The following is a 15843-nucleotide window of genomic DNA, read 5'->3' as shown; positions in this document are numbered from 1 at the left end:
TTTCGTTTTATCTCCTCTATGAAGCACTTCCTGATAATCCTTGTGAGAATGAGCTGCTTACTCCATTCTCAGTATTCCTATAATACTTTGTGCCTCTATTTTAGCACTTAGTGCAGTTCACCTGTATTGTACTGTGTGTATTTACATGTTTCCCTCACTAAGTGGTGAACTCCCTAAGGGCAAGAACTATGCATTTAGCACAGTGCCCATAAAGTATGGGCTCAAATAAATGTTGGCTGCATTGAATTTTTAATTATAAATGTCATTAAAAAAATTTTTTTATACTTTGTGACATTTCTTCTGAGGTAGGTTAATGTTGTGATTCCTTTTTTATTGGTTTAAGGGTGGGAAGGGGCAGATGATATAGTGATTGCAGAATGGAAATATCAAGAAAATTTACTGTCTTCAACCAGTGTCCTTGAAATAATAATTACTACTACCTACTCCCAAATCTCTACCAATCATTAAACAACTGCTGTGTGCCTGTTCAAGTATAGCTTTTCCAGGGTCACACCACTAATAATTTTTGGAACCAAGATTTGAACCTGAGTCTTACTATAAAGCCTATACTTTTCTACTATTACATACTGTCCTCACTCATTTCTGTCCTAAAGCAATAACTATCTTATTGGAGAAGAGTTTTCAATGTGGAAACATGCATAGGTCTTTCATTTATATATCCTTTTGTTAGGCTGAAAGGGGACAAGGAGGAAGATATGACATAAGTGTAAACTTAAAAGAAAGCCAAACCAATTAGCAGACACCAAAGAGAACCAAAGGAAATGTGGAAACTTTACCCCACCTATTTAAAAAAAAAATTTTTATTGACGTGCAGTTGATTTTATTCCCACCTTTTAATTTTAAACAATATTAAACCTATGAAACAGTTGTATGAATATTACGATAAATAGCCACACACCCTTTCTCAAAATCTTCAAGTTGTTAATACTTTGCCATGTTTGTTTTTTTCTCTCTAAACACACACACACACACACACACACACACACACACACACACACACACACACACACATTTTCCCCCAATCATTGGAGTGTAAATGGCAGATATTTTAGTATTTCTTTCCTAAGAACATAAACATTCTCCTACATAGGCCACAATATCATTCTCACAAATAAGGATATTATCCTTGATACAATATTACTATTTAGTATACAGTCTACCTTCAAATTTCCCCCAAAATGCCCTCTATAACTATCACCAATTTTGTGGTTTTATTTTTATATATAATACAGGCAATAGGGGTAAAGTATAACATAATTCTCAGAGTCTTGTCCATTTGATCAGTCTAAAGGTTCTAGTACTCAGGACACTGCTACAAAAGGAAAAATAGATGAGCTGAGCTGTCCCTAACCCTTTCTGCTTTTGTGTGTGTTTGTTTTTGCTTGTGTTTTCCCATTCACCTTCTAAACCTGGTTGACCTGGAAAGCCTATGTTGAACCTCTCCTGCCCCTTTTTCTATTTTGAAATATTTTGAACCTATATAACAAATTGGAAAAAAATAATAAACACTTGTATACCATCAGCCTAGATTTACCAGTTTTTAATATTCTGGCACATTTGCTTTATTTATCTCTCGGTGGCTTTCTCTCTCTCTCTCTCTGAATAACTATATTTGCTGAATCATTTGGAAGTAAGTACTGACCTCATGATACTTAACTCTAAATGCTTCAGCCTGTATCTAATAAAACAAAGGCATTCTGCCTTACATAATCATAATGTTACACTCACGAAATCCAACATTTATATAATATTAAATAGCATCAACTCCATAGTCAAATTATAACAATTGTTCCAATAAAATAATATCTTTTATAGCTGGCTTGCCTTTCCAACCCAAGATCCAGTCAGGGGTCATGCATTGCATTTTGTTGTCGTGTTTCTTTACTCTATCAACAGACAGATTTATTGATTGAAGTATAACTGAACTAGAACACTATGCAAGTTTCAGGTGCACAACATAATGATTTGATATTTCTATACATTACAAAATGTAACTGTTAAGTTTGTACCTCTTAATCTCCCTCACCTATTTCACTCATCTCCCCCAGCACCTCCCCTATGGCAACCGCCTGTTTATTCTCTATGAGTCTAACTTCTGTTTTGTTTTACTTGTTTATTTGTTTTGTTTTTTAGATTTCACATATAAGTGAAGTCATACAGTATTTGTCTTCCTCTGTCCAACTTATATCACTTAGCTTAATACCCTCTAAGTATATCCTTGTTGTCACAAATGGCAAGATTTCATTCTTTTAGTGTTTTCATTTTCTTTGCAAAAATACACAAGTGGAATTGCTGGATTGTCTGGTACTTCTATTTTTAATATTTTGAGGGACCTCCGTACTGTTTTCCATAGTGGCTGCACCAATTTACATTCCCACCAACAGTGCACAAGGGTTCCGTTTTCTCCACATCCTCACCAACACTTGTTATTTGCTATCTTTTTGCTAATAGCCATTCTGACAGATCTGAGGTGATATTGCATTGTGGTTTTTATTTCTATTTCCCTGATGTAGCTACATCAAACTAAAAAGCTTTTGCACAATGAAGGAAACTAACAACAAAATCAAAAGGCTTTGGAAGAAAATATTTGCAAACAATGTATCTAATAAGGGGTTAATATCTAAAATATACAAAGAACTCATACAACTCAACACCAACAAACAAATAACCCAATTAATAATTGGGCAGAGGTCCTAAATATACATCTTTCCAAAGAAGACATACATATATCCAACAGACACATGAAAAGATGCTAATAGCTTTCCTCCAAGAAAAAAACAATAAGATTTTCATAACATTGACATGTTATGGAAAGCCTCTTAAAGAGGAACAGAATCAGACACTCACTAAGGGCAGAGAGCCTTAGTGGTTTGCCAGGAGGGATTGGAAGAAGCAGAGAGGGAGCTGGTGGCAGGGTGAGGACGCCTCAATAACAGGCTGATGCTCCAAATACAGACTTATGCACAAGGCTGTAAGTAATCACCCACCAAGGCCTGGATCCACAGACTGTTGCAGTTATCTTTCATGGCTCTGTACGTGACACCCTGGGCCTGCAGTAAAGCAGGCAACAGCCAAATTGAGTTCCACTGCTCCAGCAACTCTGATGGGCTCCTGCTGTCTGCAGTCTCTGAATCTTGAGAGGATTATGGTTTTGCACTCTTTTATGACCTTTCAGTTCATTGAGCAGTGGCCTTGTTTCCTTATACTAGAATGTGAGCTCTGACAGCCTGGGGATCATGGTGCTCCTCAAAGTAGATGCTATTCTTTGTTTTTTTTAAAAAATAAATTTATTTATTTATTTTTGGCTGTGTTTGGCCTTCGCTGCTGCACGTGGGCTTTCTCTAGTTGCGGTGGGTGGGGGCTACCCTTCATTGCAGTGCGTGGGCTTCTCACTGCAGTGGCTTCTCATTGCGGAGCACGGGCTCTAGGCACGTGGGCTTCAGTAGTTGAGGCACGAGGGCTCAGTAGTTGTGGCTCGTGGGCTCTAGAGTACAGGCTCAGTAGTTGTGGCACACGGGCTTAGTTGCTCCACAGCATGTGGGATCTTCCCGGACCAGGGCTCGAGGACCAGGGCTCGAATACATGTCCCCTGCATTGGCAGGCGGATTCTCAACCACTGAGCCAGTAGGGAAGCCCCTATTCTTTGTTAAATCATTCAGTATTTAAGATAAATGCATTTACTTAAGGCAGGTGAAGCTCTCCAGACCTGATTTTTAATTCTGTTAAATATTTACCTTGGTCGTTGTACCAGAAAAAAAAAAAGTTAAGTTCTTCATACCATAGCTGTTCAGCTCAGGGTGGTTCTAGGATTGATCACAGAGCTGTGGAACTAAAAAAGCATCTAATCCAATCATTTTACCGATACATTCTTTAAGAACCAATTGTTGTAATCAAATGAAAAAATATCCCCATTTTTGTTTTGCCTTTTAAAAAAGTATAAACCTAGGGACTTCCCTGGTGGTCCAGTGGTTAAGAATCTGCCTTCCAATGCAGCAGATGCAGGTTCAATCCCTCATCGGGGAACTAAGATCCCACATGCCACAGGGCAACTAAGCCCACACGTGCCACGACTACTGACCCCGCACACCACAACTAGAGAGCCCACACACCGCAACCACTGAGCCCACGCACTCTGGAGCCTGCGCGCCACAATGAAAGATCCCACATGCCGCAACTAAGACCTGATGCAGCCAAATAAATAAATATTTTTTTTAAATATATAAACCTAAATTACTTTAGAGATACAGAATCTAAACTCCCCCCAATCTCTTCTGATCTTTGTGGAGAATAGGGAAAGCTGGAGGCAGAGATACTGTTCAGAGCCACCTGGGCACTAGCTCTGCATCCCCTTCCACTATGAGGAAGTACCGTTGCTGCTGATCAGTTTGGTTCACTCTTTGACGTGCAGGTGTTCTAATTTAGAACACTGATATTCCCTTAAGTGTAAGCTCATACAGTCTTAGTGTAAATTCCTTAAGAAGATGCTGATGAAGTAAGTCAGAATATAAAAAGGTGTTAGTGTGAGAGACTGGCTGTGTTATCAGCTCTGGAACACTCACTGAGTGAAGAGTGTCAGCAGTAGTTGTACACCCCACAGGGAATCAAGAGACATGGAGAAAGCCAAAAAAGATGTGCTGCATCTGCTCCTGCTTTGTGTAGCCACCTGGCTTCTGCTAAACTTTGTTTCCTTGGCTAAATAAATCAGGAAGTAGTGAGTAGGTATATGTGCCTACATGTGGTCTCTTCCTGCTAATCTATAACCTGCCAATACTATAGGGTTATTTTTTAAGCTGTTTATTTTGAAATAATTTCAGACTTACAGAAAAGTTACAGGAATATTAGAATTCTCATTTTTACCCAGACCCAAATGTTAAGTTTATCATATTTTCTTTATCATCCTCTTCTCCAATAGACTTTTTTCTGAATTGCTGTAGATATTCTACAGGTATTTACCTGTGTGTATTTCCCCAAAAAACAAGGACATTCTCTTACAACACAGTGAAAATCAGGAAATTAACATTGATACAATACTATTATCTAATAAACAGACCTTATTAATATTTTGCCAATTGACCTACTACACGTTACATTTATTTGTCATACTAATGGAATCATACAGTATATATAGTCTTTTGAGACTTGCTTTTTTCACTCAGCATAATACATTTTAGATTCATCCATATTGTCAAAGGCATCAATAATTTGTTCCTTTTTTATTATTGAGTAGTATTCCATTGTTGGATTATAACACAATCTGTTGATGAACATTTGGGTTGTTTCCAGTTTGTTTTACTACAAGGAAAGCTGCTACAGATGACTGTAGTTAGTAATGCTATACGATATATATGAAAGTTGTTAAGAGACTAAATCCTAAGAGTTCTCATCACAAGAGAAAAATGATTTTTTCTTTTTTTGTATCTATGTGAGATGATGGATGTTAACTAAGCTTGTAGTGGGAATCATTTCATGATATACATAAGTCATACGCTGTACACCTTGAACTTATACAGTGCTGTATATCAAATATATCTCAGTAAAACTGGAAAAACTAGAGTAGGATATGCTGCTTCTAAGTTTAGGAAATGAGTTAACAATGCCTCCCCCCACCCCCAATAGAAAGCTGCTATGAACGTTCATGTACAGGTTTTTGTGTGAATGTGAGTTTTCATTTCTCTAGGATAAATCCCCAGGTATGTGATTGCTGAATTGCCTAAGTACATATTTAAGAAAATGCCAAACTGTTTTCCTGCTAGAACATGAAGAAAGTGATATGCAGTAAGACTGGTGAGGCAGCTGGGAACTTACAGACCATGTTAAGGAGTTTGGCAGTTACTTTAAGGGCGATGAAAAGCCATTGAGTGCTGTTAAGCAGAGGAGTGACTTGAATGGATTTGTGTTTTGCAAAGACTCCTCTAGCTATGATTTGAAGAATGGTTAATTGGAAAGGGCTAAAGTGGTTTTATGGAGACCAGTTAGAAAGTTACTGCAACAGGATAAATAAGTAATGGCAGCTTAGACCAGGGTAGTGGCAGTGGAGATGAAGAGGAATGGACAGGTCCAAGAGATAATAAGGAAGTAAATTATTATGTCCAATCTTTTGGGGAAAATGTTTAACATTTCAACATTATACTTAATGTTTAGCTAGCTGTAGGTTTTTCTTAGATGTCCTCTACCTAAGGAAGGTTCCCTTCTAGTTTAGTTTATTTTTTAAATATTAATAATAATTATTATTTATTTATTTATTTTTATTGAAGTATAATTGACCTACAATGCTATGTTAGTTCCAGATGCACAACATAATGATTTCATGTTTCTATACATTACAAAGTGATCACCACGATAAGTCTAGTTACCATCTGTTACCATACACTATTATTGACTATATCCCCCATGCTGTATATTTCATCCCTGTGACTCATTTGTTTTTTGTTTTTGTTCATTTATTTATTTATTTATTTTTGGCTGCATTAGGTCTTTGTTGCTGTGCACGGGCTTTCTCTAGTTACTGTGAGCAGGGGCTAGTCTTCATTGCAGTGTGTGGGCTTCTCATGGTGGTGGCTTCTCTTGTTGCAGAGCTTGGGCTCTAGGCACACAGGCTTCAGTAGTTGTGGCACATGGGCTCAGTAGTTGTGGCTCGTGGGCTTTAGAGTGCAGGCTCAGTAGTTGTGGTGCACGGGCTTAGTTGTTCTGCAGCATGTGGGATCTTCCCGGACCAGGGCTCGAACCCATATCCCCTGCATTAGCAGGCAGATTCTTAACCACTGTGCCACCAGGGAAGCCCGACTCATTTATTTTGTAACTGTAAGTTTGTACCTCTTAATGTCCCTCACCTTTTTCACTCATCTCCCCCACCACCTCCCCTCTGGCAACTATGTGTTTATTCTTTGTATCTATGAGTCTATTTCTGTTTTGTTTTGTTTTTTAGATTCCACATATAAATGAAATCATACAGTATTTATCTTTCTCTGACTTATTTCACTTAGGATAATACCCTCTAGGTCCATCCATATTGTCACAAATGGCATTATTTAATTCTTTCTTATGGCTGAGCAATATTCCATTGTATATATGTACCAGATTTTTAAAAAATTTTGTTTATTATTTATTTTTTATTTTTGGCTGCATTGGGTCTTCGTTGCTGCGCATGGGCTTTCTCTAGTTGCGGCGAGCAGGAGCTACTCTTCATTGAGGTGTGCGGACTTCTCATTGCGGTGGCTTCTCTTCTTGCGGAGCACAGGCTCTAGGCACACAGGCTTCAGCAGTGGTGGCACGCGGACTCAGTAGTTGTGGCTCACGGGTTCTAGAGTGCAGGCTCAGTAGTCGTGGCACATGGGCTTAGTTGCTCCGCAGCACGTGGGATCTTCCTGGACCAGACTTTGAACCCGTGTCCCCTGCATTGGCAGGTGGATTCTTAACCACTGCACCACCAGGGAAGTCCTGAACTTCTAAAATTAAATTTTATTGGAGTATAGTTGCTTTACAATGCTGTGTGAGTCTGCTGTATTCACAAAGTGAATCAGTCATACATATACATATATCCACTCTTTTTTGGATTTCCTTCCCATTTAGGTCACCACAGACCACTGAGTAGAGTTCCCTTTGCTATACAGTAGGTTCTCATTAGCTATCTATTTTATACATAGTAGTGTATATACACCAGTCCCAATCTCCCAATTCATTCCACCCTTCTTCCCCCCTTGGCAACAGTAAGTTTGTTCTCTACATCTGTGACTCTTTTTCTGCTTTGCAAATAAGTTCATCTCCACCTTTTTTCTAGATTCCACATATAAGCGATATTATACTATATTTGTTTTTCTCTTTTTGACTTAACTTCACTCTGCATGACAGTCTCTAGGTCCATCCACGTCTCTGCAAATAGCACTATTTTGTTACTTTTTATGGCTGGGTAATATTCCATTGTATATATGTACCACATCTTCTTTATCCATCCATTCCTCTGTTGATGGACATTTAGGTTGCTTCCATGCCCTGGCTATGGTAAATAGTGCTGCAATCAACATCAGGTGCATGCATGCATCCTTTCGAATTATGGTTTTCTCCGGATATATGCCTACGAGTGGGATTGCTGGGTCATATGATAGCTCTATTTTTAGTTTTTTAAGGAACCTCTGTACTGTTCTCCATAGGGGCATTACCAATCTACATTTCCACCAACAGGGTACAAGGGTCCCCTTTTCTCCACACCCTCTCCAGTATTTATTGTTTGTAGAATTTTTGATGATGGCCATTCTGACCGGTGTGAGGTGACACCTCATTGTGGTTTTGATTTGCATTTCTCTAATAATTAGTGATGTTGAGCATCTTTTCATTTGTCTGTTGGCCATCTGTATGTCCTCTTGGAGAAATGTCTGTTTAGGTCTTCACCCATTTTTTGACTGGATTGTTTTTTTTCTATATTGAGCTGCATGAGCTGTTTGTATATTTTGGAGATTAATCCCTTGTCAGTTGCTTCATTTTCAAATATTTTCTTCCATTCTGAGGACTGTCTTTTCATTTTGTTTATGGTTTCCTTTGCTGCGCAAAAGCTTTTAAGTTAAATTAGATCCCATTTGTTTATTTTTGTTTTTATTTTCATTACTCTAGGAGGTGAATCAAAAAAGATCTTGCTGTGATTTATGTCAAAGAGTGGTCTGCCTATGTTTTCCTCTAAGGGTTTTATAGTGTCTGGTCCTTAATCCATTTTGAGTTTATTTTTGTGTATGGTGTTAGAGAGTGTTCTAATTTCATTTTTTTACATGTAGCTGTCCAGTTTTCCCAGCACCACTTATTGAAGAGACTGTCTTTTTTCCATTGTATATTCTTGTCTCCTTTGTCATTGATTAGGTGGCCATAAGTGCGTGTACCACATCTTCTTTATCCATTCACCTCTCGATGGACATTTAGGTTGCTTCCATATCTTGGCTATTCTAGTTTAGTTTTCTGAGAGGTTTTTTTTTAATCATAAATACATGGTGAACTTCGTTAAATGCTTTTTCTGCATCATTTGACACGACTGTATAATTTTTCTTCTTTACTTTGTGGTGAACTATGTTGATTTTTAAAATATGAACCAACCTTGGATTTGCTAATGTTTTGTTGAGGATTTTCATTAAATGTTTAAAATAGAATTCACCACTGAAATCGTATGTGTCTAGAATTTTTTCTGTGGAAGGGTTTTAAATTATAAATTCAATTTCTAACATCTATAGGACTATTCAGATTTTCTGCTTCTTGTATTTTAATAAGTTGTGTCTTTCAAAAAAAATCTGTCAATTTCTTCTAAGTTGTCACATTTATTAGTGTAAATTTATTCCCAGTTTTTAAAATTATTCTTCTGCTATCTGTATGATCTATGTGATGTCCCCTTCATTCCTGGTATTTATAATTTGTGTCTTCTCTTTTTTTCCTGATCAGTCTTACAATGATTTCAATTTTATTAATCTTTTCAAAGAACCAACTTCTGGCCTTGTTGATTTTTCTCTATCATTTGTTTCCCATTTCACCGATTTACACACATATATTCATTATTATCTGTCTTCTGTTTGCTTTGGATATGATTTGCTTCCCTTCTCCTAGCTTTTTAAGGTGGGGGCTTACACCATTGATTTTAGACAATTATTTTTCTATTATAAGTATTTAAAGTGATAAATTTGCCTGTAAGCATTATATAGCTGTATTCCACAAATTTTGATGTATTTCTCCTTTACCCTTTAGTTCAAAATACTTTGTTGCTCAATTTCCAATTATTTATGGCCTTTCTAAATATCTTATTGTTATCAACAAATCTATTTTGTCAGATATCATATTCTCTGTTATTTCTTTGAAATTTACTGAGACTTATGTCAGCATAAGGTCTTAGTGACTGTTCCATGTACACTTGAAAAAACAGTGTGTATTCTGCAGTTGTTAGGTGTAGTAACCTATAAATGTCTATTAGGTCAAATTAACTGACAGTGTTGATAAAAGCTCCCATTTCCTTAATTAGACTCTTTGTCTATGTGTTTTATCAATTACTGAGAGAAGGTTGTTAAAATTTCCAACTATAGAGCCGGATGGACCTAGAGTATGTCATGCAGAGTGAAGTAAGTCAGAAAGAGGAAAACAAATACTGTATGCTAACACATATATATGGAATCTAAGAAAAACAAAAAAATGGTTCTGAAGAACCTAGGGGTAGGACAGGAATAAAGACGCAGACATAGAGAATGGACTTGAGGACATGGGAAGTGGGAAGGGTAAGCTGGGACGAAGTGAGAGTGGCATGGACATATATACACTACCAAATGTAAAACAGATAGCTAGTGGGAAGCAGCTGTATAGCACAGGAAGATGAGCTCAGTGCTTTGTGACCATCTAGAGGGGTGGGATAGGGAGAGTGGGAGGCAGATGCAAGAGGGAGGAGATATGGGGATATATGTATATGTACAGCTGATTCACTTTGTTATAAAGCAGAAACTAACGCACCATTGTAAAGCAATTATACTCCAATAAAAGTGTTAAAAAAAATGCAACTATAGTGGTTTTGTCTCTTTCCTTAGTTCTGTTATTTTTGTTTGTTTGTTTTTAATATTTATTTATTTTTGGCTGTGTCAGGTCTTAGTTGCAGCATGCAGGATCTTTCCTTGCAGCATGTGGGCTCCTCTCTAGTTGTGGCTCCAGAGTGCATGGGCTCTGTAGTTGTGGCACAGGGGCTCTTTAGTTGTGGTGCATGGGCTCAGTAGTTGTGGCACATGGGCTTATTTGCCCTGCCACATGTAGGATCTTAGTTCCCTGACCAGGGATCGAACATGCATCCTCTGCATTGGAAAGTGTTTTCTTAGCCACTGGACCACCAGGGAAGTCCCAGATTTTTTTTTTTTTTTGCGACACACGGGCCTCTCACTGTTGTGGCCTCTCCCTTTGTGGAACACAGGATCCAGACGGGCAGGCTCAGCAGCCATGGCTCATGGGCCCAGCCGCTCCGCGGCATGTGGGATCTTCCCAGACTTGGGCACGAACCCATCTCCCCTGCATCGGCAGGCGGACTCTCAACCACTGCGCCCCCAGGGAAGCCCTGTTATTTTTGTTTTCATATATTTTGTAGCTCTTTCACTAACAGTGTACAGATTTGGGTTGTTATGTTTTTCTTAATGAATTGGTCCTTTAAGTATCATGAGATGAAACTCTTTATCTCTAGTAATACTTCCTATATTGATATTAATATAACCACACCAACTTTCTTAGTGTTTGCATTTTATATCTTTCTTTATCCTTTTACTTTCAATTTATGCCTTTATATTTCAAGCATATACCTTGTAAGTAGTGTTTAGTTGGGTCTTGCTTTTTAACTCAATCTTTGCTTTTCATTAAACTATTTAGTCCACTTAAAGTTAATTACTGCTACAGTTATGTTTAAGTGTTAACATATTGCTATTTGTTTTGTTTGTCCTGTTTTTTATTCCTGCCTTTTTAGGGGGGGTTAATCAAGTATTTTTTAATACTTCTGTCTGTCTCCTTTATTGTTTTTTTAGCTCGTGTGTGTGTGTGTGTGTGTGTGTGTGTGTGTGTGTGTGTGTGTGTGTGTGTGTGGGAAGGTCGGTGTGGGTGTGGGTGGGTGGCAGGCAATTGCCTTAGGGAAGATTCAGATTACACTTAAAGTAACAATTATTGTGTGCCTACAATGGGCCAGGCACTGGGCTTTAGCAAAACTCTGTGGTCATTAGGGCTAGTTCTTTCAAGTTTCAAGGTTGCTCCCTAGGTTACAGTATTCTAATAAAGTGCATTAAATCAAAGGTTAACATGTTTCTGTTCAAATTCCAACTCTGCTACTTAGTAATTGTGTCATCTTGGCTAATGTGTATGTATTTTGTGAGCTTCAGTTTCTTTATCTATAAAACAAGGAGAATGGATGCTTTTGTGCTACTATTAATGCAGATCACATGGAATAATTTCTATAGCTGTATTATGAAAATTGCAACTTTAAACATGTAAGATATTATTATTCCAGGATTTAATAAGAATACTCATATTTGTTCTTCTTATATACCTTTTATAATTGCAATCCTATCTTCTCTAAACCATCAGCTTTTTAGACTGAAAAACCCTTCTTTCTTTGGTACATTTGTTGTTGTCTTGGTATATTCAGCAGCTCTTTCCTTAAACCATGTCTAACTATGATTAGAATGTACCCCTTCTACAACCACTGCATCAAGGCATACTCCTAGTCATACTTCAAGACGCAGTTAGAACAGCATGTCTTCCATGACAATTTTCCACTCTTATTCACTCCCCAGAAGTTAGGCTGGTATTTACCAAACTGTAACTCCTGTATCCCCTTTGCTGATGTGGAAGCAGTTCAGAAGCCACCATCCTTTAACGTTGGATTAATGTTCATTAAACACCTTACCTTAAATATCCCTGGGAGAATCTGGGAAGACTTTACAGACTGATAGATAGGTATTAAAACATCAAAGTTTTCCTGGAGTTAAGTGGGAAAGGGGCTCAGAAAAAGGAAACGGTATGGAGCTTTCCAAGTTTTGGCTTGGTGTGCAGGTGCTTTCTTCTCCCACTTCATCTCTTTGCACTCATTTGTCACTTACACTTCAGTCATATGGAACTAATTGTAGTTCACTAGGTTGCTCTTTCCTCTGAGCCTTAATTCATGCTATTCCCTGTATTTGGTATGCCTTGTTCCCCTGATTTCCTTTAACCTGGCTAATTCCTGTTTGTCCTTTAGGTCTCAGCTTAAATGTCACATCCTCTGGGGTGTCTTCCCTGAGCCCCTGCCCTGACTCCCCAGGTCTGAATTAGGTGCCCTTTCTGTATGTTCTCATACACCCTGAACGTTACTTCTTTGTAGCACTTGTAAAACTACTGAAATTCCTTTGTAGTCTTCTATATTTTTCACTAGACTTAGAGCTCCATAAGGGCAGTACTATATCTTCTGCTATTCCCAGGGCCCTAGTGAGGCTTGGCCTAGAGTAAACCTCAGTAAACATTTGTTCGGTGAATGAATGACTCTAACAGGAATGCTGACTGCAAAGAAAGATGAAAAGAGCAGGTAGCTGGTATACTTTCTCTTTCCATGTCCAGCATTCTCCTGGTGTGCAGCCTGCAGATGTGGAGGAAGTTGTCGAGAAGGGTGTGCAGATCCTTGTCATTGGCCGAGGGATGAGTGAGGCCTTGAAGGTAGGTATTGGTGAGCACAGCATTCCTGAGGACTTCTGATAATCTCTTGGATCTTTACCTTAGAGATATGTCCTTCTTGGAAGTTCATCTCTATATATCATGCACCCTCTCATTTTGCTGCTGAGCCAGTGGATGGCCCAGGATAAAATAGTGGCTGTGCACTATTCTTGCTCATCAGGGTTGGACTCTCCAGTCTCTAATCATAGGCCTGTGCTGTTTCAACTATTTTTCAGAAATTCCTCAATCCTGGAATTTCTTTTAAGCTCTACAGCTATCAATATTTGGCTTTTAAGATTTTTACAGTACTTTTAATTTTTCTTTTCTTGGGCACATTCAAGTTAAGCCTTTTTCCCCTTTCAGAAAAAGAAAGTTTATTTTTATTGTACTTATAGAAATAGTACACGCTTGTTGTAAAAGAGTCAATGCAGAAATGTAGAATTTAAAAGGTGAAAGATTTCCCCTTCCCAGTCGTAACTGCTCCAATGCTGTATGCATCTGCAAATATATACACACTTACACATACTGATATACATGTTTTTACATAAATAGGATCACTCTATACATATTGTGCTGTAACTTATTATTCACTTACATTGTTGCATTATGGACAGCCTTTCACATAAGTTTACAGAGATCTACCTCATTCTGTCCTTTATATAGATGTCGTAAAATCCAGTTCCCTACCGATGGAGGTGCCCTTTATTCATATTTTTTAGTTTAACCTAGTTTTTTCCTCCATTAAAATGATCCCTATCTATAAGACTACTGTTATTATAAAATTGTTCAAACATATAAAAAAGTAATGTAGGGCATTTTAAAAAACATTTCACTCAGAGCTCCTTCTGACAAGGCAGAGTCTAATTAAAATCTATTTTAGGGCTTCCCTGGTGGCGCAGTGGTTGAGAATCCGCCTGCCGATGCAGGGGATACGGGTTCGTGCCCCGGTCTGGGAAGATCCCACATGCCGCGGAGCGGCTGGGCCCGTGAGCCATGGCCGCTGAGCCTGCGCGTCCGGAGCCTGTGCTCCGCAATGGGAGAGGCCACAACAGTGAGAGGCCCGCGTTATCACCAAAAAAAAAAAAAAAAAAAAAAAAAAAAAAAAATCTATTTTAAATAATATTGAAGACAAGCCAGAGTTGAGAAAATATCCAAAAATAGCTGCCACTCTGGAGAATCTTTTATATAAATTCATTTACAAATATTTATTCAGCACCTTCTATGGGGCAGACACTATTCTAGGTACCAGGGACAACAAGCTAAACAAGGCAAACAAGGTTCATGGCCCTCATGGATAATAAAAATGTAGACAATTTCAGATCATAGTAAGTGCTGTGAAGAAAATGGTGACTTATGAGGGGCTGCTCTAAATGGGGTGGTCAAGAAAGGCCTTTCTGAGAAGACATTGAGCTGCAGTGTACATACATTCATAAAACTTCATCCTCACACCAACCCTCTGATTTTAAATATTATTATCCCCGTTTTATAGGGGAGGAAATTGCAGTTGAAAGACTTTCAAAAGGTCTCTTGGTTTTAGCACATAGCAAAGTTAGAATTTAGACTCAGGTTGGACTGACTCAAACATTTAACATTTTACATACCTTAGCTGAATTCATTCTCATACCAACCCTGTAAGCAGGTATTGTTATCCCTATTTACATACATGGAGACAAAGGCTCAGAGAATTTAATTCACTTACCCAAAGTCACAATGCTAGTAAGGACTTAAATTCAAGACTGTCTGACTCCAAAATTCATGCTCTTTCCAGTTTCCATATCACCTGAGCTGCCTGCACATGTTTCATGGTACTTCTGTTAACTTCTTAGACGCTTTTTTGACTCCTTGGGATTCACTGCCAAATTCTGGACTGGTGACACGCTGGGTGATTGAGGAGTGATGGTTGTCACTGTCCAGTTCTGTAGAATATACTTGCCTCATAGCAGGAAAGGAAACCCTGGGAGCTTTTCCCCCTGATTTACTCATCTTTTTCCTTCTTCCCAGGTACCCCCATCAACCGTGGAATACCTCAAGAAAAAAGGCATTGATGTGCGGGTCCTCCAGACAGAGCAGGCAGTGAAGGAGTATAATGCCTTGGTTACCCAAGGCATCAGGGTGGGAGGGGTCTTCCATTCCACCTGCTGATGGAGCCTTAAGAGAATAAATCACTAAGCAATGATGCCTGTGACTGTCACTCTTACCTCTGTCCACTCCAGCCCCGCCAAGCATTTCTGAACAGCTGCTCATGCCAGGTCCTGTGCTAGGCTTTGGGATGCATGGATGACTTAGGCAAGGTCCCTGTCCTGGAGGGTGGGGGGGGGTGCTGAAAATCAGGGGAGGAGACAGAAGTTTACAAAAGTTTAATATTGTGGCAAATGTTAGGCCAGAAGTAAGCGAAAATAAAAGCAAAAATAAAGAAAGCCTTCTGACTTCAAGTATGAAAGCCAAAGAAAAGTTTCAGTGCATTAAAATCACATTGCAATTGATGCTTTGGAATGTTTAGTCATCAATTCAACCAATTTTTATTAAGTACCTTATATGCCAGGCACTGCTATAGGCTCCAGAGAAACAGCAATAAAAGTCTTGTGCTCATGAGCTTATATTCTAGTGGGCAAAATAAACAAGTAAACAAATACATAAGTAGAATGTTATGAAGAAAAA

The 15843-nt window shown here is 38.5% G+C and overlaps 1 protein-coding gene across 1 annotated transcript in view; it reads left to right on the top strand.

The window, feature by feature from the left end:
• Window positions 1-15361, top strand: part of AAMDC (adipogenesis associated Mth938 domain containing) — a 32903-nt gene extending 17542 nt beyond the window's left edge. Inside the window, exons 3-4 of the mRNA XM_059069530.2 lie at window positions 13093-13188; window positions 15187-15361. Of these exons, the coding sequence (XP_058925513.1) occupies window positions 13093-13188; window positions 15187-15327 (237 nt within the window). The 3' untranslated portion in view covers window positions 15328-15361. The remainder of the gene's footprint in view (window positions 1-13092; window positions 13189-15186) is intronic.
• Window positions 15362-15843: the final 482 nt, after the last annotated feature.

Source organism: Kogia breviceps, chromosome 7 (assembly GCF_026419965.1).
Source record: "Kogia breviceps isolate mKogBre1 chromosome 7, mKogBre1 haplotype 1, whole genome shotgun sequence".
Lineage (NCBI taxonomy): Eukaryota > Metazoa > Chordata > Mammalia > Artiodactyla > Physeteridae > Kogia > Kogia breviceps.
Note: the sequence above shows the minus strand (reverse complement) of the source record. Positions and strands in the feature narration are given on the sequence as shown.